The sequence below is a fragment of the Sorex araneus genome, chromosome 2 (assembly GCF_027595985.1).
Source record: "Sorex araneus isolate mSorAra2 chromosome 2, mSorAra2.pri, whole genome shotgun sequence".
In the NCBI taxonomy this organism is placed as follows: domain Eukaryota; kingdom Metazoa; phylum Chordata; class Mammalia; order Eulipotyphla; family Soricidae; genus Sorex; species Sorex araneus.
This window is the reverse complement of record NC_073303.1, coordinates 322913108-322931539: the sequence shown is the minus strand read 5'-3', so window position 1 is coordinate 322931539 and position 18432 is coordinate 322913108. Positions and strand designations below refer to the sequence as shown.

The 18432-nt window shown below is 41.0% G+C and overlaps 1 protein-coding gene across 3 annotated transcripts in view; it reads right to left on the bottom strand.

Moving 5' to 3' along the window:
* Positions 1-2468: 2468 nt before the first annotated feature.
* PIEZO2 (piezo type mechanosensitive ion channel component 2) overlaps positions 2469-18432 on the bottom strand; it is a 455202-nt gene continuing 439238 nt past the window's right edge. For all 3 annotated transcript variants that reach the window (XM_055127104.1, XM_055127105.1, XM_012933496.2), the window contains 7 exons: positions 17333-17521; positions 16884-16976; positions 12586-12758; positions 10649-10777; positions 8012-8091; positions 5773-5956; positions 2469-3892 (listed from right to left, as the gene is read on the bottom strand). In XM_055127104.1, the coding sequence (XP_054983079.1) occupies positions 3640-3892; positions 5773-5956; positions 8012-8091; positions 10649-10777; positions 12586-12758; positions 16884-16976; positions 17333-17521 (1101 nt within the window). In that variant the 3' untranslated portion in view covers positions 2469-3639. The remainder of the gene's footprint in view (positions 3893-5772; positions 5957-8011; positions 8092-10648; positions 10778-12585; positions 12759-16883; positions 16977-17332; positions 17522-18432) is intronic.

The following is an 18432-nucleotide window of genomic DNA, read 5'->3' as shown; positions in this document are numbered from 1 at the left end:
CAGAGACACAGAAATTCTGGACCTCTGTGCCCAGCCTCAGCACTTTGCCCCCAAACTAATGTCACACACCAAGGAGCCCCAGAAAACAACAGAAAAGAGTTTTGCATATGCCCAACATAGGGGACTCTTGCCAGCAGGTGGGTTAAAGTCAGGAAAAAAATCAAGTCTTTAAAGAAGACGAGAGCTTGCCTGAAAGATCTGATTACAAAATGGGTGGACTATAGAAACAAACAAAAAATTAGACAAGATTAAAGAACAACATTGAACCAGCACTTAAAAACAGTTTAAAGGAATTTCTGCCCCAGCCATGCCCCTGAGAAGCCTGAATACCAGCCTCCTGGGGGAGGGTCAAGCTCACCCCATCAGGCTGGATACCCAATCAACAGAGCTGTAAGGTAAGGGTCAAAGGTCAAAAAAGAGATTGAAGATGAGTATCACAAGTGGCCTCCAAACCACTGCAGTGAGTGTGCGTGTGTGTGCACGCATGTGTGTGCACGTGTGTGTGTACCTGTGTGCGTGTATGTGTGTGCGTGCGCATGCATGTGCACTTGGAGGGTGGAGGGGGGGTCAGTGGGAGAGGAGATTTAAGCTAGTATCTTCATTTCCTTCTTTCCTTCCTTCCTTCCTTCCTTCCTTCCTTCCTTCCTTCCTTCCTTCCTCCCTCCCTCCCTCCCTCCCTCCCTCCCTCCCTCCCTCCCTCCCTTCCTTCCTTCCTTCCTTCCTTCCTTCCTTCCTTCCTTCCTTCCTTCCTTCCTTCCTTCCTTCCTTCCTTCCTTCTTCCATTTTTTAAAAGTTCAATCTGTAAAGGGGAGACTGAAAGTGATGTAGGTAGTTAGACAGGGAAGGGCCTCTAGGGCAATGGAATTCCTGGGAAATAATAAACCCAATAGCCCTGGAGCTGCAAAAATATCTCACCTGTGAGCACAGGGCCTACGGCCTGATGAAAACCTCATCTGGAACCAACAGAGCCAGAGAAGGCTGGACCCCCCGCTGAGAGAAGCTCCAGCAGGAACAAAGGCCAGGAAAGGAATTTCTAAGAAGACCCTGGACCGTTCTCAACTCTACCCACTTGGCAATTACACTAGCAGTGGACTCTTACCTAGGTAGAAGCCTCGCATGGGGCTGCTAGGGAAAAACCTTACAAAAGCTGACTTGAACAAAGGAAGCGTACATATGCTGCCCGAGCCCATGTGCTGCTTGTGCCCACATGGCCAAGCTCATATGTCACTGCATCTCCCCTCTTGAGATGTGTACTGGGGCTCTCTGTGCCTTTGAGAAGTTCTTTTGTGAGTGCATCACTCCTGCTTTTCTCTCCCTTCCCCTCCCTAAAACCCTCCAAATAAAATCTATTTTTACTTCACTGCTTGTCTACTCCTGAACTTCTTTTCCGTGAAACAGGACCTGGAAACCCTGGGTGAGAACTAGGACTGACTTTCCAGCAAAGAGCAATTCCTCACACCAGCTTGAATCAGTGGCTCCTCAGAAATCGGGTGATAGGGATCAAATCCTGCGCCTAGAAGATCAAGCAAACATCAGGTGTGACTTGCTGCCAACGGTGGGGCTGGCCAGGTTCTGGCCCCAGGCATGCAGGGGCTCATGGCAGACGTTATCAGGCCTAGCCTTTCCAGCTGGTCCCAGGTGGCAGAGATGGATTGGAAGAAAGTGACGATCTCTCTTCTCTCCTCACACAAACCACCTGTGAGGGCCCACTGACTTTGAAAGGGAAGAAGTTTATTTTTTAGCTGATTCAACTGTGTCATTTCATAAATCCACTGAATTTCCTGCAAGTTCCCAAATCCCCATCACGAATTGCAGACAGGAACACTGGGCTAGGGTCCTAAAGGGAATGGTTCAAGATTTCTGATTGTTTGCTCCATGGACTCCTGCAATAACCACTTTTTCTCGCTTCTGTAACAATGCTTGCTTTGCTGTGCTTGCATGAACTTACAGGTGCCAGGTTATGGATCCTGGTGGGAAAAATAAGTTTTATAGGTGATTGCAAAAATGCTCGGGACACCAGGATTAGAGTTTTCCTAATGAAAGGCCAGTGTTCCTGCTGTGAGGCTGCTGCTCTTGTCTCGAAGGACAGCCCACCATCTGGTGTCAACGACTCCTCCAAATTCTACTTTTGGTTTCTGGTGGTCTTTTGATGGTGATCTCTACTGTAATAGTTTTCCTTTTTGGGAATTAATTTGTTAGTGCATTTCCAGCTTATGTCATTTCTACAGAGCATTCACTTGAGAAATAAAATATAATAAAGCCAAGAAACAGATATTTTAGTTGATTTTTAAAATTCCCTGTCAAGTCATCGAAAACAATCATTTTTCTTATTTCACATGAAAAAAAAAGGGCAGAAATGAAGAGCATTCTTACAATGGCTTTGCAAGATGTGCTTTATTTTAAGTCCATCCTGGACCCAAACTACACAGGATCATGTTTTGACATCTAGTCCATCCAGTAATTCTGCTCAGAAATCGTATTTTATATGGAATGAAAACTACATTTCAGTCATAAATTTTCATGCTACACTGGTATTTAATGAAGAGGTTGTATTACCAATAATAATAATTTAAGAAAGGCCAGTTTTATTTCCCCAAGCTCAATATACATATTTCTTCCATAATTATGAACTTAAAAAACCCGTCTCAGATGTAAAAATGTGAATTGGAATATGTAAACTCTTTGATATACCTGAAAAACAGGAAGGAAAATGTCACATACTTGGAAAAAAACATTGCCTTAAATCATTGAAATGGGAGAAGCTGTTGGGGATAGGAAAAGGTCAAAGAGGGACCATGACCAAGACCAACGAAAGAGTTACAAAGTCAAAGTATTCCACAGTCAGTGGGTGCGTCTTCAGTTCTTGACCGAGTGATTGTGTCTTGAGGGAAGTAACTGTGGAGCTCGGCGGCCACCTCCACTGAAGTGAGTCACTCACTGGGTCTCAACAAAGCAGGTGTCCACAGATTTGTTTTGCTGCTTTTTGGTTGGTTTTTCCTGAGAAGTCACTGGTGTTGAATGGAAAGATCCCTTAGTCTTCAGTTAAGATAAGGCAGTAAGAGTGTCACTAAAGTTTTCTTTTTGCTTAGAATGAGGCTTATATCCTTCCACTGGCTGCCCCAGGAACCATCAGCTCCCTCTCTTCTCCCCAGAAATATGTGTAGGAGTTTGCAGCCTCCGATTGCTGTTGCATATTTGGGGTGTGCTGAGGGCCCATCTGTTCTCAATAGCAGCTTCCCCACCGGTGACAGAGCTCTGTCATTCAAATGATATCATCTTTACAGAAAGGGCTCATGGCCTCACAGGAAGTTACTTCTCCTTTTCCTCTGTCTCTCTGAGGAAGGAGAACTTCACAGAGTCGATCAGAATGCAAAACACACTGTTGACTAAAACATAAAGCAAGTAGCCCTGATTTCAGAGAAATGGAATTACAAATAATTTTTTTAACAGTGCTTCAACGTTCAGAGTTAACTGACTACCAAAACCTGTCAACTCCTTTGGGCCACCTTCCCGAGAAGAAATCATTTCTATTGAATGAAAAATGCTCAGCTCTGGGGAGAATATTGTGCTTTTTCTCTTTTCTTCCTTTGTTGAAAATTCAAATGTTAACTTGACTTGCAGTCTGTGTGTCAAAAAGTATCAATTTGTCTTTTCTCTAGTCCATTTGATCATGGTTTCTGGTGAACGATACAGGAATATTAATTTGGCATAGAGGTCTTCCTCTAATTCCAGTTCTCCTGTCTCTCGAACTAAAAAAATATCTGTGCATAATTTCAAAATTCGATCTACGTTTGGAAGCTCTTCAAACATGATGGAGTGAGAAATTCCACTGAAGAATTCACGGACAAACTTTCCAATTACAAGGACCACTGAAGCATACAGTCCCATGATACTGAAAGAAAAAAAAAGGTAGAAATTGTCCTAGGTAGTTAAGCATGAACCTCTGAAAAAAAAGTAGGCTGGAGTAATAATACAGTGGGCAAGGCACTTGCCTTGCATGCAGCTGACCTGGATTTGATCCATGGCATCCTGCATGGTTTTGCCCCAGCCCGCCTTCCCCAGCCCTACAGGAGTAAGCTCTGAGCAGCTGGGTATGACCCATAAAACAAATCAAATCAAGGGAAATAAAAGAAAAAAGTAATAGTATATTTACTCAAAGTACATGGGATATATGGTAAATTTACCAAAGTTTTCTGTTTGGGCAAAATATTTTCTCTCCTCAGAGAAAATTAATTATTTTCTGATTAGCAAGGAAATTCATGGGTTGGAAAACAATACAGGATGTAGGGTGCACACTTTGCATGTGGACAACCTGTGTTCAAAGTCTGGTCCCCCAAATATCACCATATGTGGCCTGGAGGCTCTGGAGCATCATGCGGGGGGGGGGAGGGGAGTAATCCCAGCACTGCAAGACCAGCTCAACCCCACATTCTCAGACCTCAGAACAAGCCTTTGGCTGTTGGCTAAGAAATACTGGAAGGGCCCTGAGCCTCTTGGACACTGCTTGAGAGCCCCACCCAGCCCAAAGAACTCTATGCTGTTTATGAAAGTGTCTTACACAATAAACCCTAAGACTTGAAAATGAAAAGTACTTTCAAATTTAACATTTTGGAAGTACCCAATAGTAGCAGTTTTATATATGAGTTCCAGTTGGTTTTACTGTTGGTATAATACTTGGTATTAATTATCTTAATATTTCTATTTTTGGTTTTTGGGTCACACCCAGTGATGCACAGGGATTATTCCTGGTTCTGCACTCAGGAATTAGTCCTGGCAGTGCTCAGGGAACCATATGGGATGCTGGGAATTGAACCTGGGTCAGCCACATGCAAGGCAAATGCCCTATCTTGATTTTATTAAAGCAGTGTGATTTACAAAGTTGTTCATAGTTGACTCATAGTTTAGTATTAAGCATCCTATGGTCCAGCACCAATCTCACCACCAGTGTGTCAACTTCTACCCACCATTGTACCCAGGTTCCCCCCAACACCCATTGTCCTCATTTTTAAGTTTGATTGTTGAAGTTGGGATCTCATGATTTCACACCTCATGTCTGCTTGGTCTCGAATATATAGCTATACTACTTCTGTACACTGCACCAGACTCGTTTCATTTTCACTACAGCATATTTTTCAGAGCTTTGTTTTTCTATTAAAAGTTTGAGTAGATTACTCCTTCAGGACTATAACCCTTTCTACTCATGTCTTATACAGGATATGTGCATGCAGAGGGTTAAGCATCAGAAAGCGGTAAAAAAGTAACAGCGAACATGTCTGAAGCTGAATTTTAATTGATTCTGTATCTGTAAGGGTCTAAAGAATTTCTTTTCTTTTGTTTTTTCTTTTTTGGGGGGGATTTTGGATCACACCCGGGGATGCACAGGAGTTATTCCTGGTTCTGCACTCAGGAATTACCCCTGGCAGCGCTCAGGGGACCATATGGGACTCTGGGAATTGAACCTGGGTCGGCTGTGTGCAAGGCAAACACCCTACCCACTGTGCCCACTCCAGTCCCCAAGGGTCTAAAGGATTTCTAAGTAGAAAAGAGACAATCTTATGCCAACTTATAAGTTTGGCCCTGAATTGCACTGAATTATTTCACAATATTTAAGAAGATTTGAAGAGAGTGTCTAAGTCCTTCCTTAATAGTGTGAGTGACACCAAGGATTTGTGAATGAAATTTGAGAGTCCTAAATATATAAAAGGCTTCATCTTTGTCTTTATGTGATATAGATACAGATTCATAACTGTTCATTGTTAAGTGAGTGCTTACCCGTAGCCAGCCAGGAACCCTAGACTAGGGGGGCTGACTTTGTCATTGAAGACCACCAGTTCCAAGGACTGAGCATGCTGATTGTATATTCTATTTCCAGTCAGATTGAGAACCCACCACTCACTATTAGAATCAGTTGCATTGTCTCTGGACAAAATGATGGTGATATTCATAAAATTATTTTCTAAGAGGAGAAAAATGAAATCAAGTTAGCTTGATAATTCTAGAATTTCTAGTCACTATTTATAGAATGTGTTTTCAACAAAGGAACATGTTATAAGTATGTGAGAAAAGGAAAAGTTGGCTACAGGTACCTATAGGGATTTTTTTAAACAAAGAAATCACATAGTCACAACATGTCTATGAAATATAACTACAAGGGCTTTAGTGGCACACTTACTCATCACCTGAGTAATTTTGCTTACAACCCAAGTCACCAATTAACTATTAGAACCTAGATTACCATTATTTTGTTGAACTGACTGATCTGTTTACATTTCTGGCATTTACAGGATGTCTTTTGGGAAGAAAGCATGTTTTTTGGTGCTAAGGGATTACAAAATTGCTGACAACATGCTTCCTAATCTCAATAAGAAAAGGCCATAAACACATTATGGAAATCACCATATATTTTGCACAAAGCCTTAGTTTAAAGATGTCACTTCCGGATGATACAAACCAGGAAAGCTTCACAGAAAAGATGACATCTCAGCTGAATTTTGCTGTGTCAGCACTTAAGTGGGTGGAAAGTCAAGAGATAGGAACTTTTCAGAAAGAAAATTAGGAAGCTCTGCAAAGTTTTGAGAACCCGCAAGGTTTGTATGAATAGTTATTACCTTTGTTAGAGCACAGTATGAATACAATAGAATAGTAATAGAGAACAAGTGATACCTTAGAGTTACAAGGCATCCATCTTCCTAAGAAGAGCTTTCCTAATAATTATAATAGACCTACACAATCATAATGGTGAATGATAATCTCTGTGAGAGCAGGAACTCTGACTATTTAATATTAGAATCCTAAGCAGGGGAATCTAGAGCAGAGTCTGTAAATGAATAGCTATTGGTTTGGATGGAGAGTCAAATGTATGTTTGGATGGGATGTTGAAACAGGGTGAGGAATGGTCAGAGACTGACTAAAGTAAGGTTCCGGACTACACAGAACCCAACGGCTAGGAGTTCTTTCACATCGTGGTTTTACAGTGCTAGATAAGTAACTCACGCCGTAAGCCTCAATTGAAAAACTAGTGGTAACCAGAAGAGTCTAAGCTCCTGGCAGCTTAGACCCACACTGGAAAGCAAGAGGAGTTATTGCTGAGCTACAGCAGCTGTGAAGAGCCTGCAGAGGGACAGGTCATTTCCAGGGAATGATTGATGGCTGAGCAAGTTGTACTCCGTGACTAACATTTCCAGATGTATTCTGGATGGAAAGAAAAGTACCAAGGTTCTCAGTGCATCTTGTGTGACCTGACAACTATCTTCTATTGGGGAAGCCAAGTCGATGTGGATGTGCCCTGGGCTTGTGCTCTGGGCTTTATCTCTGTTTCTCTTTCTGGCAATCTCCAATTTCTTTGTTTACAGCTCCGTTATGCAGCTAAATGTGAGCCACACAGAGCCTAATCTCTAGTACCTAGCACATCATCTGTGGATCATAAGTGCTCTGCGTTGGTGAATGAATGGTCATGAATGGAATCATTCTACTTTTACCACATGGAATTGTTATATTCCTGCTTTGGTCCAGGTTACTGATTAAGTCAAACAATTCACGATATTAAAAGAGTCCAAAAATACAAATCACTAGTGTTACTTGTACTGGGGAAAAATACAATCATCAGAATATTATTTTTGATACTCAGTTACTCTTCAGTATCAAGTACATTTCTTGTTACCTTATTCTTGACTTCATTTAGGGTACCATGATGTTTAACATTTTTAGAAGGCAGTTTTCTGCCAAAGATATGATGGTTAAACAAGTAAGAAACAAGTAAAACTGTTTAATGACTGGAATAAGTCACCAACTGTGGATTTAATCTATCAGATTTTATAGCATGAAAAAAAGACTAAGTTTCCAGGTTAAGTCAATGATTCCTGCTGTTAGTAAAGCCAGTAGGAAGTCTCAGGCTCTGGTAAACTGTGCTATGAAGGGGAAGAACTAGGAAGTAGTTTAGCAAAGCCTGAAAATGTAAGCTGTGAGAACCGAAGGTCTTGAAATGGTCTGAAATAATTTCTTCTTGCCTTACCAGATAAAAGTTGTCTTACTGGTTTGGAATTAGAATCACTCGGTGCTTTCACATAATAGGGGTAGATTCTCTCAATAGTTCTGTGCATTGAGAAGAAAAATAAGAAGTTATACAGTTTTAGTTGTTTAGTCCATGTAAAATAAACTTTTTGTTGCTGTGGTTGCTACTCTTGACTTCAAATCAAATGATAGTGATTTGATTTGAAGTACCTAAATAATGTATAGATAAACTTTCTAATCACAAAATTATACATGTGTAAATTAGATGATATAATATACTAATTATATGCATATGATATAGTCATAATTAACAGATTCCCATTCTAATTGGAATTCTCTGAAGCCACTCACATTCACAGGTTCTCTCTGAATACTCATGTAAATGTTATTCACAAACTAGTCAATGGCTTAAAGACTTCTGCAGAGGGACTGAAAAGATGGTGCAGGGGTCACGGGACCAACCCCTGTTTGTTTTTCTTCAGTACATGGCCTGCTGACCACTGCCAGGTTGGGCCTGGTGGTCCCAGGCACCATATTCCCAGATCCTAATATTGATCGTTCTGTCCTGGCTGGCTAAGTATTTAAAATGGCCCAGGATCCCTGGACACTGCTTAGGAGGTTCCCTCTCAAACACTCCTGCAAACAAAAAAACCCAAGAAACCAAAAAATTTGCAGCAGAGATTTTTCATGCTCTTGTTAGACTCCTATCACTTACTCATGTTGATAACTTTGAGTACCCTTCTAATTTAAATTTTCAAGATTTCAAAAATATCTACCATCAGGTAGACCTGACAAACCAAGAGAGTGAGGACAGGAGTGAGAAGAATGCTGGGAGTCTGTGGTACGTGGCCTTGAAATTTGGTTTTGTAAAGACAGCCATGCTTATAAAATTTCTGTGGGTTCAAGTATCTTATAAAATTAATTATATTTTAATATATAGGATTAATGTATTTAAAATGTTCTTATATTTCATGGTCCAAAAATTGTGTTGTGGCCATATTGCCAATGATAACCTTCCTTGTCCCAGTAGCCCAGGGGACTGGGTAGATGGGTTGGGTTATATTTTGCCTAAGAATAGGATTCCTATTAACTGGGTGTGTTGAGGATGAGCAGTGGAGGAAGAGAAATACACAGAAAACAGCCATCCATGGTTCCCTGCTCTGCCTGTCTGGCCCTTCAGCATGGCCAACTTTGAAAGGAGACAAATCATCAAGATTCTGTGTAAAACAGGTGGTGAGTGCATTGTTGTAAACACCTTGGAGGGGTCAGACTTCTTTTGGAGGTGTGAGAATGGGATGGCCCACCTACAACAGCTAGGTGTTGTAGCTACGGTGAGGATTCTGATTGATGCTCCACAACTATCCCATCACAGAGTGTTACTGGGTGATGTTTATTTCTTATACAAAAGTTTGTTGCCATTGTTTGGTTTGGCTGGGGTTTAGAAGGTTCTACCTACCAATGATCACTGGGTTGATTCTACATACTATAACTGATCCAAATCCAACTCAGATAAACTAATTAATATGATATTAGGAAGGGTTCTACTCTAGTGGGTGAATAACCATGGGTCAGACTAAGTATCAACAATCCTTAAGAATGGACTTAATGAAATATTTTCCCCATGCTAAGGATCAATTCCAGAGCTTCACAAATGCAAGGAAAGTGCCCTACTGCTAACCCCCTGAATGGATGTTTCCAGGGTCTAGAAGATGGCTGATTTTGACTTCCCCTCCCTCTGCTGTGGATAAGCTCAGTGACATCAGAAGGGTGTTTCTCCAGACTGGAATTGATGGAGCTGAATCTGAGTTTTTCAGGGCTCTTCAATGCAATGATTAACACAGGATATCTTAGGGGACATGTTTGAGGATAGCATCACAGTGGTTCTTATAGTCAATGCCATAAAATGGGACCAGGAAGAACTGGACAAGGAATGAGTGACATCTACAATAACTTCTTTTGCTTTTAGGACCCAAAGCATTTGTTTTTCTCCTGCTTATTTTCATATTAGAATCTAAATGTCACAGCTTGGATATATTTGTGGTGGAATACTTCTACAGCAGAGCATACATGGTAAAGACACTGTCTCTTCCCACTGATCTCTGAACTTTCTTATCAGGGATCTAGGAGAGGGGCACAGGTGACAGTAGGAGAGGGGTCCCCTGTGGTCTGTGGAGCCAGGGGGTGGAGGAGAGCAAGGTCAGCTATTCAAATGCAGCATTGTCTGGGCTAGGTGGGCAGAGAGCAGGGGGAGAGCACAGAACAGCTTTAATCTAGGCAAAATATTCAAACAAGAACTGCCAAATCACTCATTAAAAATCATCGTGTCCTACCTAAATCTGTAAAAATATTGTACTAACTATATTTATTCTGGCTGCTTGTGCCTCTCTTCCAGAAATGGGATCACACAAAGTTAGGACAAAACTGTCATGTTTTTGATGATATGTTATAAATTTTGATTAAATACTAGGTGAAAACTGTATTTCAAAACCACATAAAATTCACAGTAAAAAGAAAATAAATTTCTTAAACCCTTATAGTCTCAAAAAAAAATCATCATGTCACCAAAGTATAAATAAAGCTGCATTTTTTTTAGCACACATGCCTTGTAAAGACATATTAACAGGAAAAATCAACTTACACTGGTGTTTTTGAACTTTCTGTGTCGTTGCCAGATATCATTTTAGCTATATTCTCCCGAGTGCTATTTGTAAGAGTAAATGAAAGCTTATCTGTTGCTACTTCTGCTTTTGCACCCAGACTCATGTTTCTGAGGAGAAGGAAAAGTTAATCATCAGTAATGATTCAGAACTGAAAGAGAGATTTTAAAACCCACTTGATTCTTCATTTTATTATTCTTACCAAGATTTTATTGGATCCACGATTGTCAACCCCAATGCTTTCTGTCCTCCTCACCTTTATGTCCAGCTTCCTAGACAACCAGTTAGTAAAATGCAGGCAGGTCAAAAACATCTTTAAAATAGACTCTGCTGCCTAAAGCAAACGTTCTGATGCACTAATAGGAATTTCTGAAATATTTTTTGGATGTTTGTCTCTGAGGTGAAAGAATCCATATTGTAAGAAGAAATTCAATTAGAAGTTGATTTTTAATCTCTATCTCTTTGTGGTAGCTCTTCATAGAAATGATTAAGAAGTATATTTTCAGCAATATTGTATTCAGTGGGAGGTACTCATGGCATTTAAAAGAAGAAAATAAGACTAAAGAAGGAATTTGAAATTTTTAAAGTTTGCAACAGTTCTCTTTGAAATATTTTTTGTTTTGTTTTGAGGCTACCCATAGAAGTGGGTTACTCCTGTCTCTTTGCTCAAGGATCACTCCCAGTCAGCTCAGAGGACCATGAGAAGCCAGGGTCAAACCCAGGTCAGCTGTGTGCAAGGCAGATGCCCTATACACTGTACTATAGTTTTAGCACCCACTTTGAAATGTTTGTCAATTTATTTTGGATCATAAAAGGCATCTTTGATGTGTATTAATGATTCTTTCTTAATTCCAGCCAAGAAGCTGGTATCATGAATCCAGATGAACATACAACTTGACAAATAAGCTGGCGGAGACAAGTCTGAGATGAAAGCCACTAGGCTGATGAACTAGAGTATTGTGTGCAGGTCTCCAAACTACTCCATAACAGGTTGAACTTATTAGTTTTTTCTCTAGGGAAGGGGAGAGTCACACCTGGCAATGCTCATGGGTTATTCCTGGTCTGCACTCAGGAATTGCTCCTGGTGGTGCTCAGGGGAGCATATGGGATGCATGGAATTGAACCTGGGTGGGCCATGTGCAAGGCAAATGCCCTACCTGCTGTACTATGACTTTGGCCCGTGAACTTATTTTTGTTTGCTTTTCTTTTCTTTCTTTTTTAAAAAACACACCTCCCAATGCTTCAGGGGTCTATTCCTGGCTCTGTGATTGGGGTTGCTCCCAGAAATACTAGGGGGAACACTGAGGTGATCAGGCTTGAACCCCAGCCTTCAGCATGCAAAGCGTGCACTTTAGCTTGTTGAATTATCTTTCCCTCCTCACAGGTTGCACTTTTGAGTTCAAGAATTTTCTTAAGACATGCTTTGTCTAAATAAGCAAAGTAGGAATTGCCTGCTGGCCATTGCTCAGGTAAGCAAAAATAAACCTCCTTCAGATTTGGAAAAAATATCTGGAAAAAAAATATCTAAGGTTGCTCCCAAAGTTGGATGTGAGCAAATGAGGATTGGGAGTTCAGAGCGGGACGCTCTTTACTGCTGAGAACTCCAGCTTCCAGAGAAATCTTACCAGGCATTTGGATGCTCATCTAATAAATTCTTTCCCCTTTACCTCTGTCTTTTTGTTAGCTTCTGTAGAAACCAGGTAGAAAAGTGGAAAACTAAGTAACACTCAGGTTTGTCAGTGACTCAAGCCAATCATTATTTAATAAACCAACATGTTAGCTCTGGCATTGAACAAATGCCACCAAAGGAAAGAAAAAGAACTAAAATCCACTTTGAATTTTCCAAACCCTCCCCACCCCACCCCCAGCTTAGATTGGGGAAAAGGAGGGAAATCATGCATGGAAATACAGTAACTACCTCTGAATACTCCATGAAAAAACAACAGAGAAGCTACTATTGGGGTCCAGGAGTTCGCTTATCATTTTCTGCTTACTGGGAGGGCTGATGGTCCACAAAGAATTTGAGTTTCCTTCCAGTTCTGCTACCGTTATGTCTTCTTTTTCATAATTTTCCAGAAATTGCATAGCACCCTGTATGTGCACAAATATACATGTATAAATTGACAATACACATGATGATCTATGAAGTTCATGATGCTTCTTCTCCTCAACTGACTGTGAAGAGAATTTTCCAAAGAAAGGAAAATTTCTGTCATGGATTGTCATAGTATTTTCCTGGTACTAACTTTGTCCCCTGCCCATATGGAGAGGTAGTTCCCAGTCACATTACCCAGATGTAGTGCAGCTCAGGAATCATTCCAATTAAGAAAAAATGAAAAATCAGATGTTTTAGTGTGAATTTTCCTCCCACTGAGAAATAAATATAAATATACTAGGAAACACCCCCCTCCCTCTTGGGGGATCATATGGGATTGAAAGTATTGAACCCAGGTCTACTGTGTGCAATGCAAATGCCTTACCTGCCTGCTGTACTAGCTCTCCATCTTTTGGGAATCAAACCCTGGCTCTCCTCATGCTGCTATATCTCCAGATTCTTTTTCTTTCTTTCTTTCTTTCTTTCTTTCTTTCTTTCTTTCTTTCTTTCTTTCTTTCTTTCTTTCTTTCTTTCTTTCTTTCTTTCTTTCTTTCTTTCTTTCTTTCTTTCTTTCTTTCTTTCTTTCTTTCTTTCTTTCTTTCTTTCTTTCTTTCTTTCTACTGAGCTAAATCTGGTTTTGCACAGGGTCATAGCCAATGGTGCTCAGAGTTTACTCCTGATTCCGAGCTCATTGGTAACTCCTGGAAATGCTCAAGGGATTATATATGGTACCAGGGATCAAACTGGGGTTGGTCATGTGCAGGGCAAATGCTTTCACAACTCTATTCACTCTGCAGCTCTCAAGATTCCTTATGATATGATATATTATAGGTGATACTCTTGTAGAAAGTAAAGCATTTGTTTGCTTAAATGAAAAACATCTTAGTAGAGAAAATTTTGATGAAGTAAAACCATGTTATTATGGTATATAAAGTTTGGATGTAGGAAAAAGAATAGTATTAAACATATCTCTGTCCCAGAATATCATCATGTTAGCATTTACACAATAGGGAATTCATGTCGTATTCTTTGTTTGAATTTGGAAAGTCTTTGGGTCACACCTAATGGTACTCAGGGCTTCTTGCTCTGATTTCATGAATCAAAGCACTACTGGCAGGCTTGGGAGACCATATGGAATGCCAGGGATGAAGCCTGTGCTGACTGCTTGCAAGGCAAGCAAGTGCCCTTCCTACTTACTATCTTTTTGTCCCCATGTTTGAATTGTTTTATCATTAAAAATAATAATCTTAACTCTTTATCACTTACATTTTATCCTAAGAAATTTTTATACTGTATGTATAATTACTGTAATGAGCATTTAAAAACCTACTACAGAAGTTGCTTTGGGAAATAATTAGACAATATTTAGACAAAATAAAATGTAGGAGCCCCCTTCTTCCATGATGACCATTCTCAGAAAGCTAGTGATTAGTAAATGTGCTTAGTATGTCACTTGTCACTTGTTGTTCTTTGATTTGCTCAAGCAGGCTCCAGTAACGTCTCCATTCATCCCTGGAGATGATGGAGATCAAAGTCGTGTGCTAGTGTAACCCAATGGTATCTGCTCGCTCCAGGAACATGAAGAGTCTCAAACTGTTCATTCAGGATTTTGACGAAGAAGTCTGACCATCTTGTGACCAAAAGACAGCCACACGGTCTTTTACATCCCTTGGATTCCAGATGGTAACAGCTCTAGTCCAGTGGTTGCCTCTGAATTGCATTATGTGTCTGGCCCATCTGATTTTTGATGCCTTGTCAAACGAGATAGTGTCCCTGATTCTTGATGGAGGGAGTCAGAACTCTGGATTCCTTCTCTCACTTGATACTCCAAGTATAGTTCTTTCGATTCTTCTTTGGGATACCTGAATATCATTCTCATCATGTTTTCATAGGACCCAGGTCTCTGAGGCATAGGTTAGTGCAGGAATAATGGTGGAGTCAAAAATATGTGCCTGGAGCACATATTCTTCATCCTCTTAACAACTTCTTTGATGCTCTTGAAGGTGTTCCACGCTGCTCTCTTCCACCTGTGCAGTTCTGGTGCCAAGTTGTTCCTCATGTTGAGTTCTCGACTCAGGTACACATAGCAGCTGCTTTCAGAGATGTTTATTCTGTTGAGAGCAAATGAAATATCATGGACTAGTTCATTTTTTCATGAACATTGTCTTGTTGAGATTCAGCTGCAGTCCAATCTTTCCGCACTCACAGTCGAAGTCAGCCAGGATTTGTGCCACTTGGCTGGTGTTTGGTGTTATTAGAATGATATCATCAGTGAAATGGAGGTGGTGTAGTTGCCGACCATCTATCTTCACTCCCATTCCTTCCTTTCCAGTTGTTGCATTTTGTTCTTGAGGGTGGCACTGAAGAGTTTCGGTGAAATGGTGTCATTCAGCCAAACCCCTCTCTTTACATCAATGATCACTTCCTTGTAGAATGGTGAGATCCTGGTGGTGAATCCGTAATACAGCTCACGGAGGATCTTGATGTACTGAGTTTGCACACCCTGTTTGGCTAGGGCTTCGATGACTGCTTCAGTCTCAACAGAATCAAAGGCCTTCTTTAAATTGATGAACGTTAGACAGAGCGGCATCTTGAACTCTCGCAAAACTTCAATGAGGTTCGTCACTGTGTGGATATGGTCGATTGTGTTGAATCTTTTTCAGAACCTGGCTTGCTCACATGGTTGTCCTTCATCTAGTGTTCTGCCAATCCTACTTAGGATGACTACAAGCGAACAACTTGTAGATGATGGGCAACAGGCAGATTGGGCGAGAGTTTGCCGATGTTGTGGATGTCTCCCTTTCTTGTACAACAGAACAGTCCTGCTGGTTTTCCATTGGGACGGAACCTTGCATATGGACAGGTAGCGTGTGAAGAGCCACCGAGCTAGTGTATTGATGAGTACTGGCGACAGATTCTTCAGGTGTTTGGGTCGAACCTTGTCTGGATTGGGTGCTGTACATGCATTTACCGATGAAATGGTAAAGTGTTGGATTTTGGAAGAGAGGACGTTGGGAACGATATGTCCATCCTGCGGGATTTGGTATGTGGGCAGGTGGACATGGCTGTCAAGGAGATCTGAGTAGAAGTCTTGAATAATCCTCTCCATTGTCCTTGTAGAAGATGTGATATATCCATCAGGACATCAGAGGGCAGTCATCTTGGTCTTGTAGTTGGCGAAGGACAGGCAAGTGTTGCGAATACTTTTCCCAGCTTTGCCACATCGGCCAACACTGCTGCTCTTCTCTCTTTGAGGTCTTCCTTTATCGCTTCTCTGCACACCTTTGCAAGCTTGGACATTAGCTTGTGATTGTCTGAGGCTCGTGCCAAACCACATTGGCAAATGAGCTCGAGAGCTTCCAAAGACAGATGTCTGTTTGTGGCTTTCCCACTCTCGGCATTCAGGGAGGTGCTGAACCAGTTGATGGTATTCCTCATTGATGTTGTCAAAAACAACATCTTCCCACATTGCCACAATAGTGCCAAATTGTGCTAAGTATATTTACTTAATTTATTCAACAGTTCCACAGATTGTCGAAACTTCAAGTTGTTTCTAGTGTTCACTAATGTAGAGATTGCGATCAAAAGCAAAAGCCTGCATAGAAATTCCTCTGTTGCCTTAGGATACATTCCCAGAGTAGCCCTCTCAATGAATGGGATTCACATCTACCAAAATTTGTGGTATTTTGGCCATACCTGGTAGTGCTCAAAACATGCAAAAGTTCTATTTAACTTGGCTCTGTTGTCAGGGATCACTCCTGGCAGGGCTCAGAGGACCATATACGATGCAGGGAATCAAAATTGGGTCAGCTGCATACAAGGTAAGCCCCTTACCCATTGTATATCTTTCTGCCACAGCTTTAAAATTGAGAATGGTTAACATTCCTTGAGCTTCCATCAAAATAGTCTAATTAAAACTCTGTTTGTTTACATGCATCTAATTCTATAGACATAAGGACCTTGATTTTTAAGTGGGCAGTAGCTAGGATTCTGCTCTGTGTGATGGCTAATTCCTGAAATGAAACTACATTAGCACCTCTGTAGGCCATGGTGAAGTACTGTAAAACATGCCAACCAGTAATCGCACCTAGATGATAGGTCTTCACTGTTCATTTACTTACTGTGTCAGAAGAAAAGGTATTCATAAATTTATTAAACTCTATCTGCTCCATCACTTTCAATTGGCTTTGCTGGGCACTCATTGTAAAAATAGGCTGGAAAACAAGGATTCACAGAACTGTTAATATTCTGAAGCTCTTTTCTGCATTTGGGTTTAAAATTTTTTTCCATAGAGCATCACCCACTGAAGACCCAGTGGCAATGGGCCCCAGAGATCTCTGTTTGAAGTAATGACCCCTATGCTTAAAACCAGAATGAAAATGTTCTTTCACAGTATCCTGCATATGATATCACACATCACATAAATGTCATAGCTCACATTAAGATATTGATAGGAAATATGGATCTATAAAATGTGACTAAGCCTCCTTTGCATGGTTATCAGTAAAGAGTCGTACGTGAAGTAAGAGCAGTGTAATGGTGGGGCTGGCACGCTGTGTGCAACAGTTACCTGATACCCTCCCAGGGTAATCGTAACGGAGACATCTAGGGGCTGATTGATCACCCCAGCAACGGATTTGATCAAGGACATGAAGAGAAGAGGAAACCAGACAATACAGATGAGCAGGACGATGATCATGCCCCCCATGCCATACTTCACCACCTTCTTCTTCTTCTGTCCCCGGGGCTGTGGGTATCTCTGCAACAGAAGAATTTCCAGGCTCAGGTGCTCAGGCTTGACACCCCAAAAGAAGTGGGTAGGAGAAGGGCTGGAACTCGTCCATGGAGTTGGAGACTGAATGAAGTTCCGACCATTGCTCTGTAGGGTGTGTGTGTGTGTGTTTGTGTGTGTGTGTGTGTGTGTGTGTGTGTATGCATGCATGAGTGCATACACTACATAAGGAATTTTGGTAGGAAAAAATAATCTGCAGTCCACCAATAGGCGCTGAACTCTAGGCACTGACCAGGAGAGAGGGGTGGGAGTCAGTGCAGATGTCCCTGAGGTCTTCGTGAACCCTGTCACAATAGCTCTACAAGTCATTTTGAAGGTGTGTCTGGAAACCTAAGACTGCGTATGAAAGAGACAAGAAGAAACACATTTTGTTCCACTGCAGCTAATTTTGGGAGAGATATTTCTTTGCCTCATTGACAGACTCTTAGGTGCTTAAAGTTTGAATATGGCGATTTTATTCCTATTTTAATCTTAATATTCAATCTAGCAGAATAAAACAAAATACTTCAGTTTCCTTTGCACATAGAGTTTAAGTCCAGGCACTCCTCACCACACTGTTTTCTACCACAACACATTCTCTGGTACTCCCAAAGTCGCCTTTGTAGAATTATTGGGTCATCCAGCAGTATATATCATTCAATTCTTTAAAATAATTACAATGTGCAGTTGCCAAAAGAAGAACACATCTGGATGCTATTGCTGCCCAAGGCAGCCTAAGTCCCAAATCTCCAAACTCTACTTGCGTGGAAAGCAGTAGAGTATTTATTTAAAATCCTAGTAGTTTTTGTCCCCAGCCTGCATTTACTGGACCTCAAAACATGCAAAAGTTCTATTTAATCCTCCAACCACTTGCATCTGAGAGAAACAAATAGGGATGA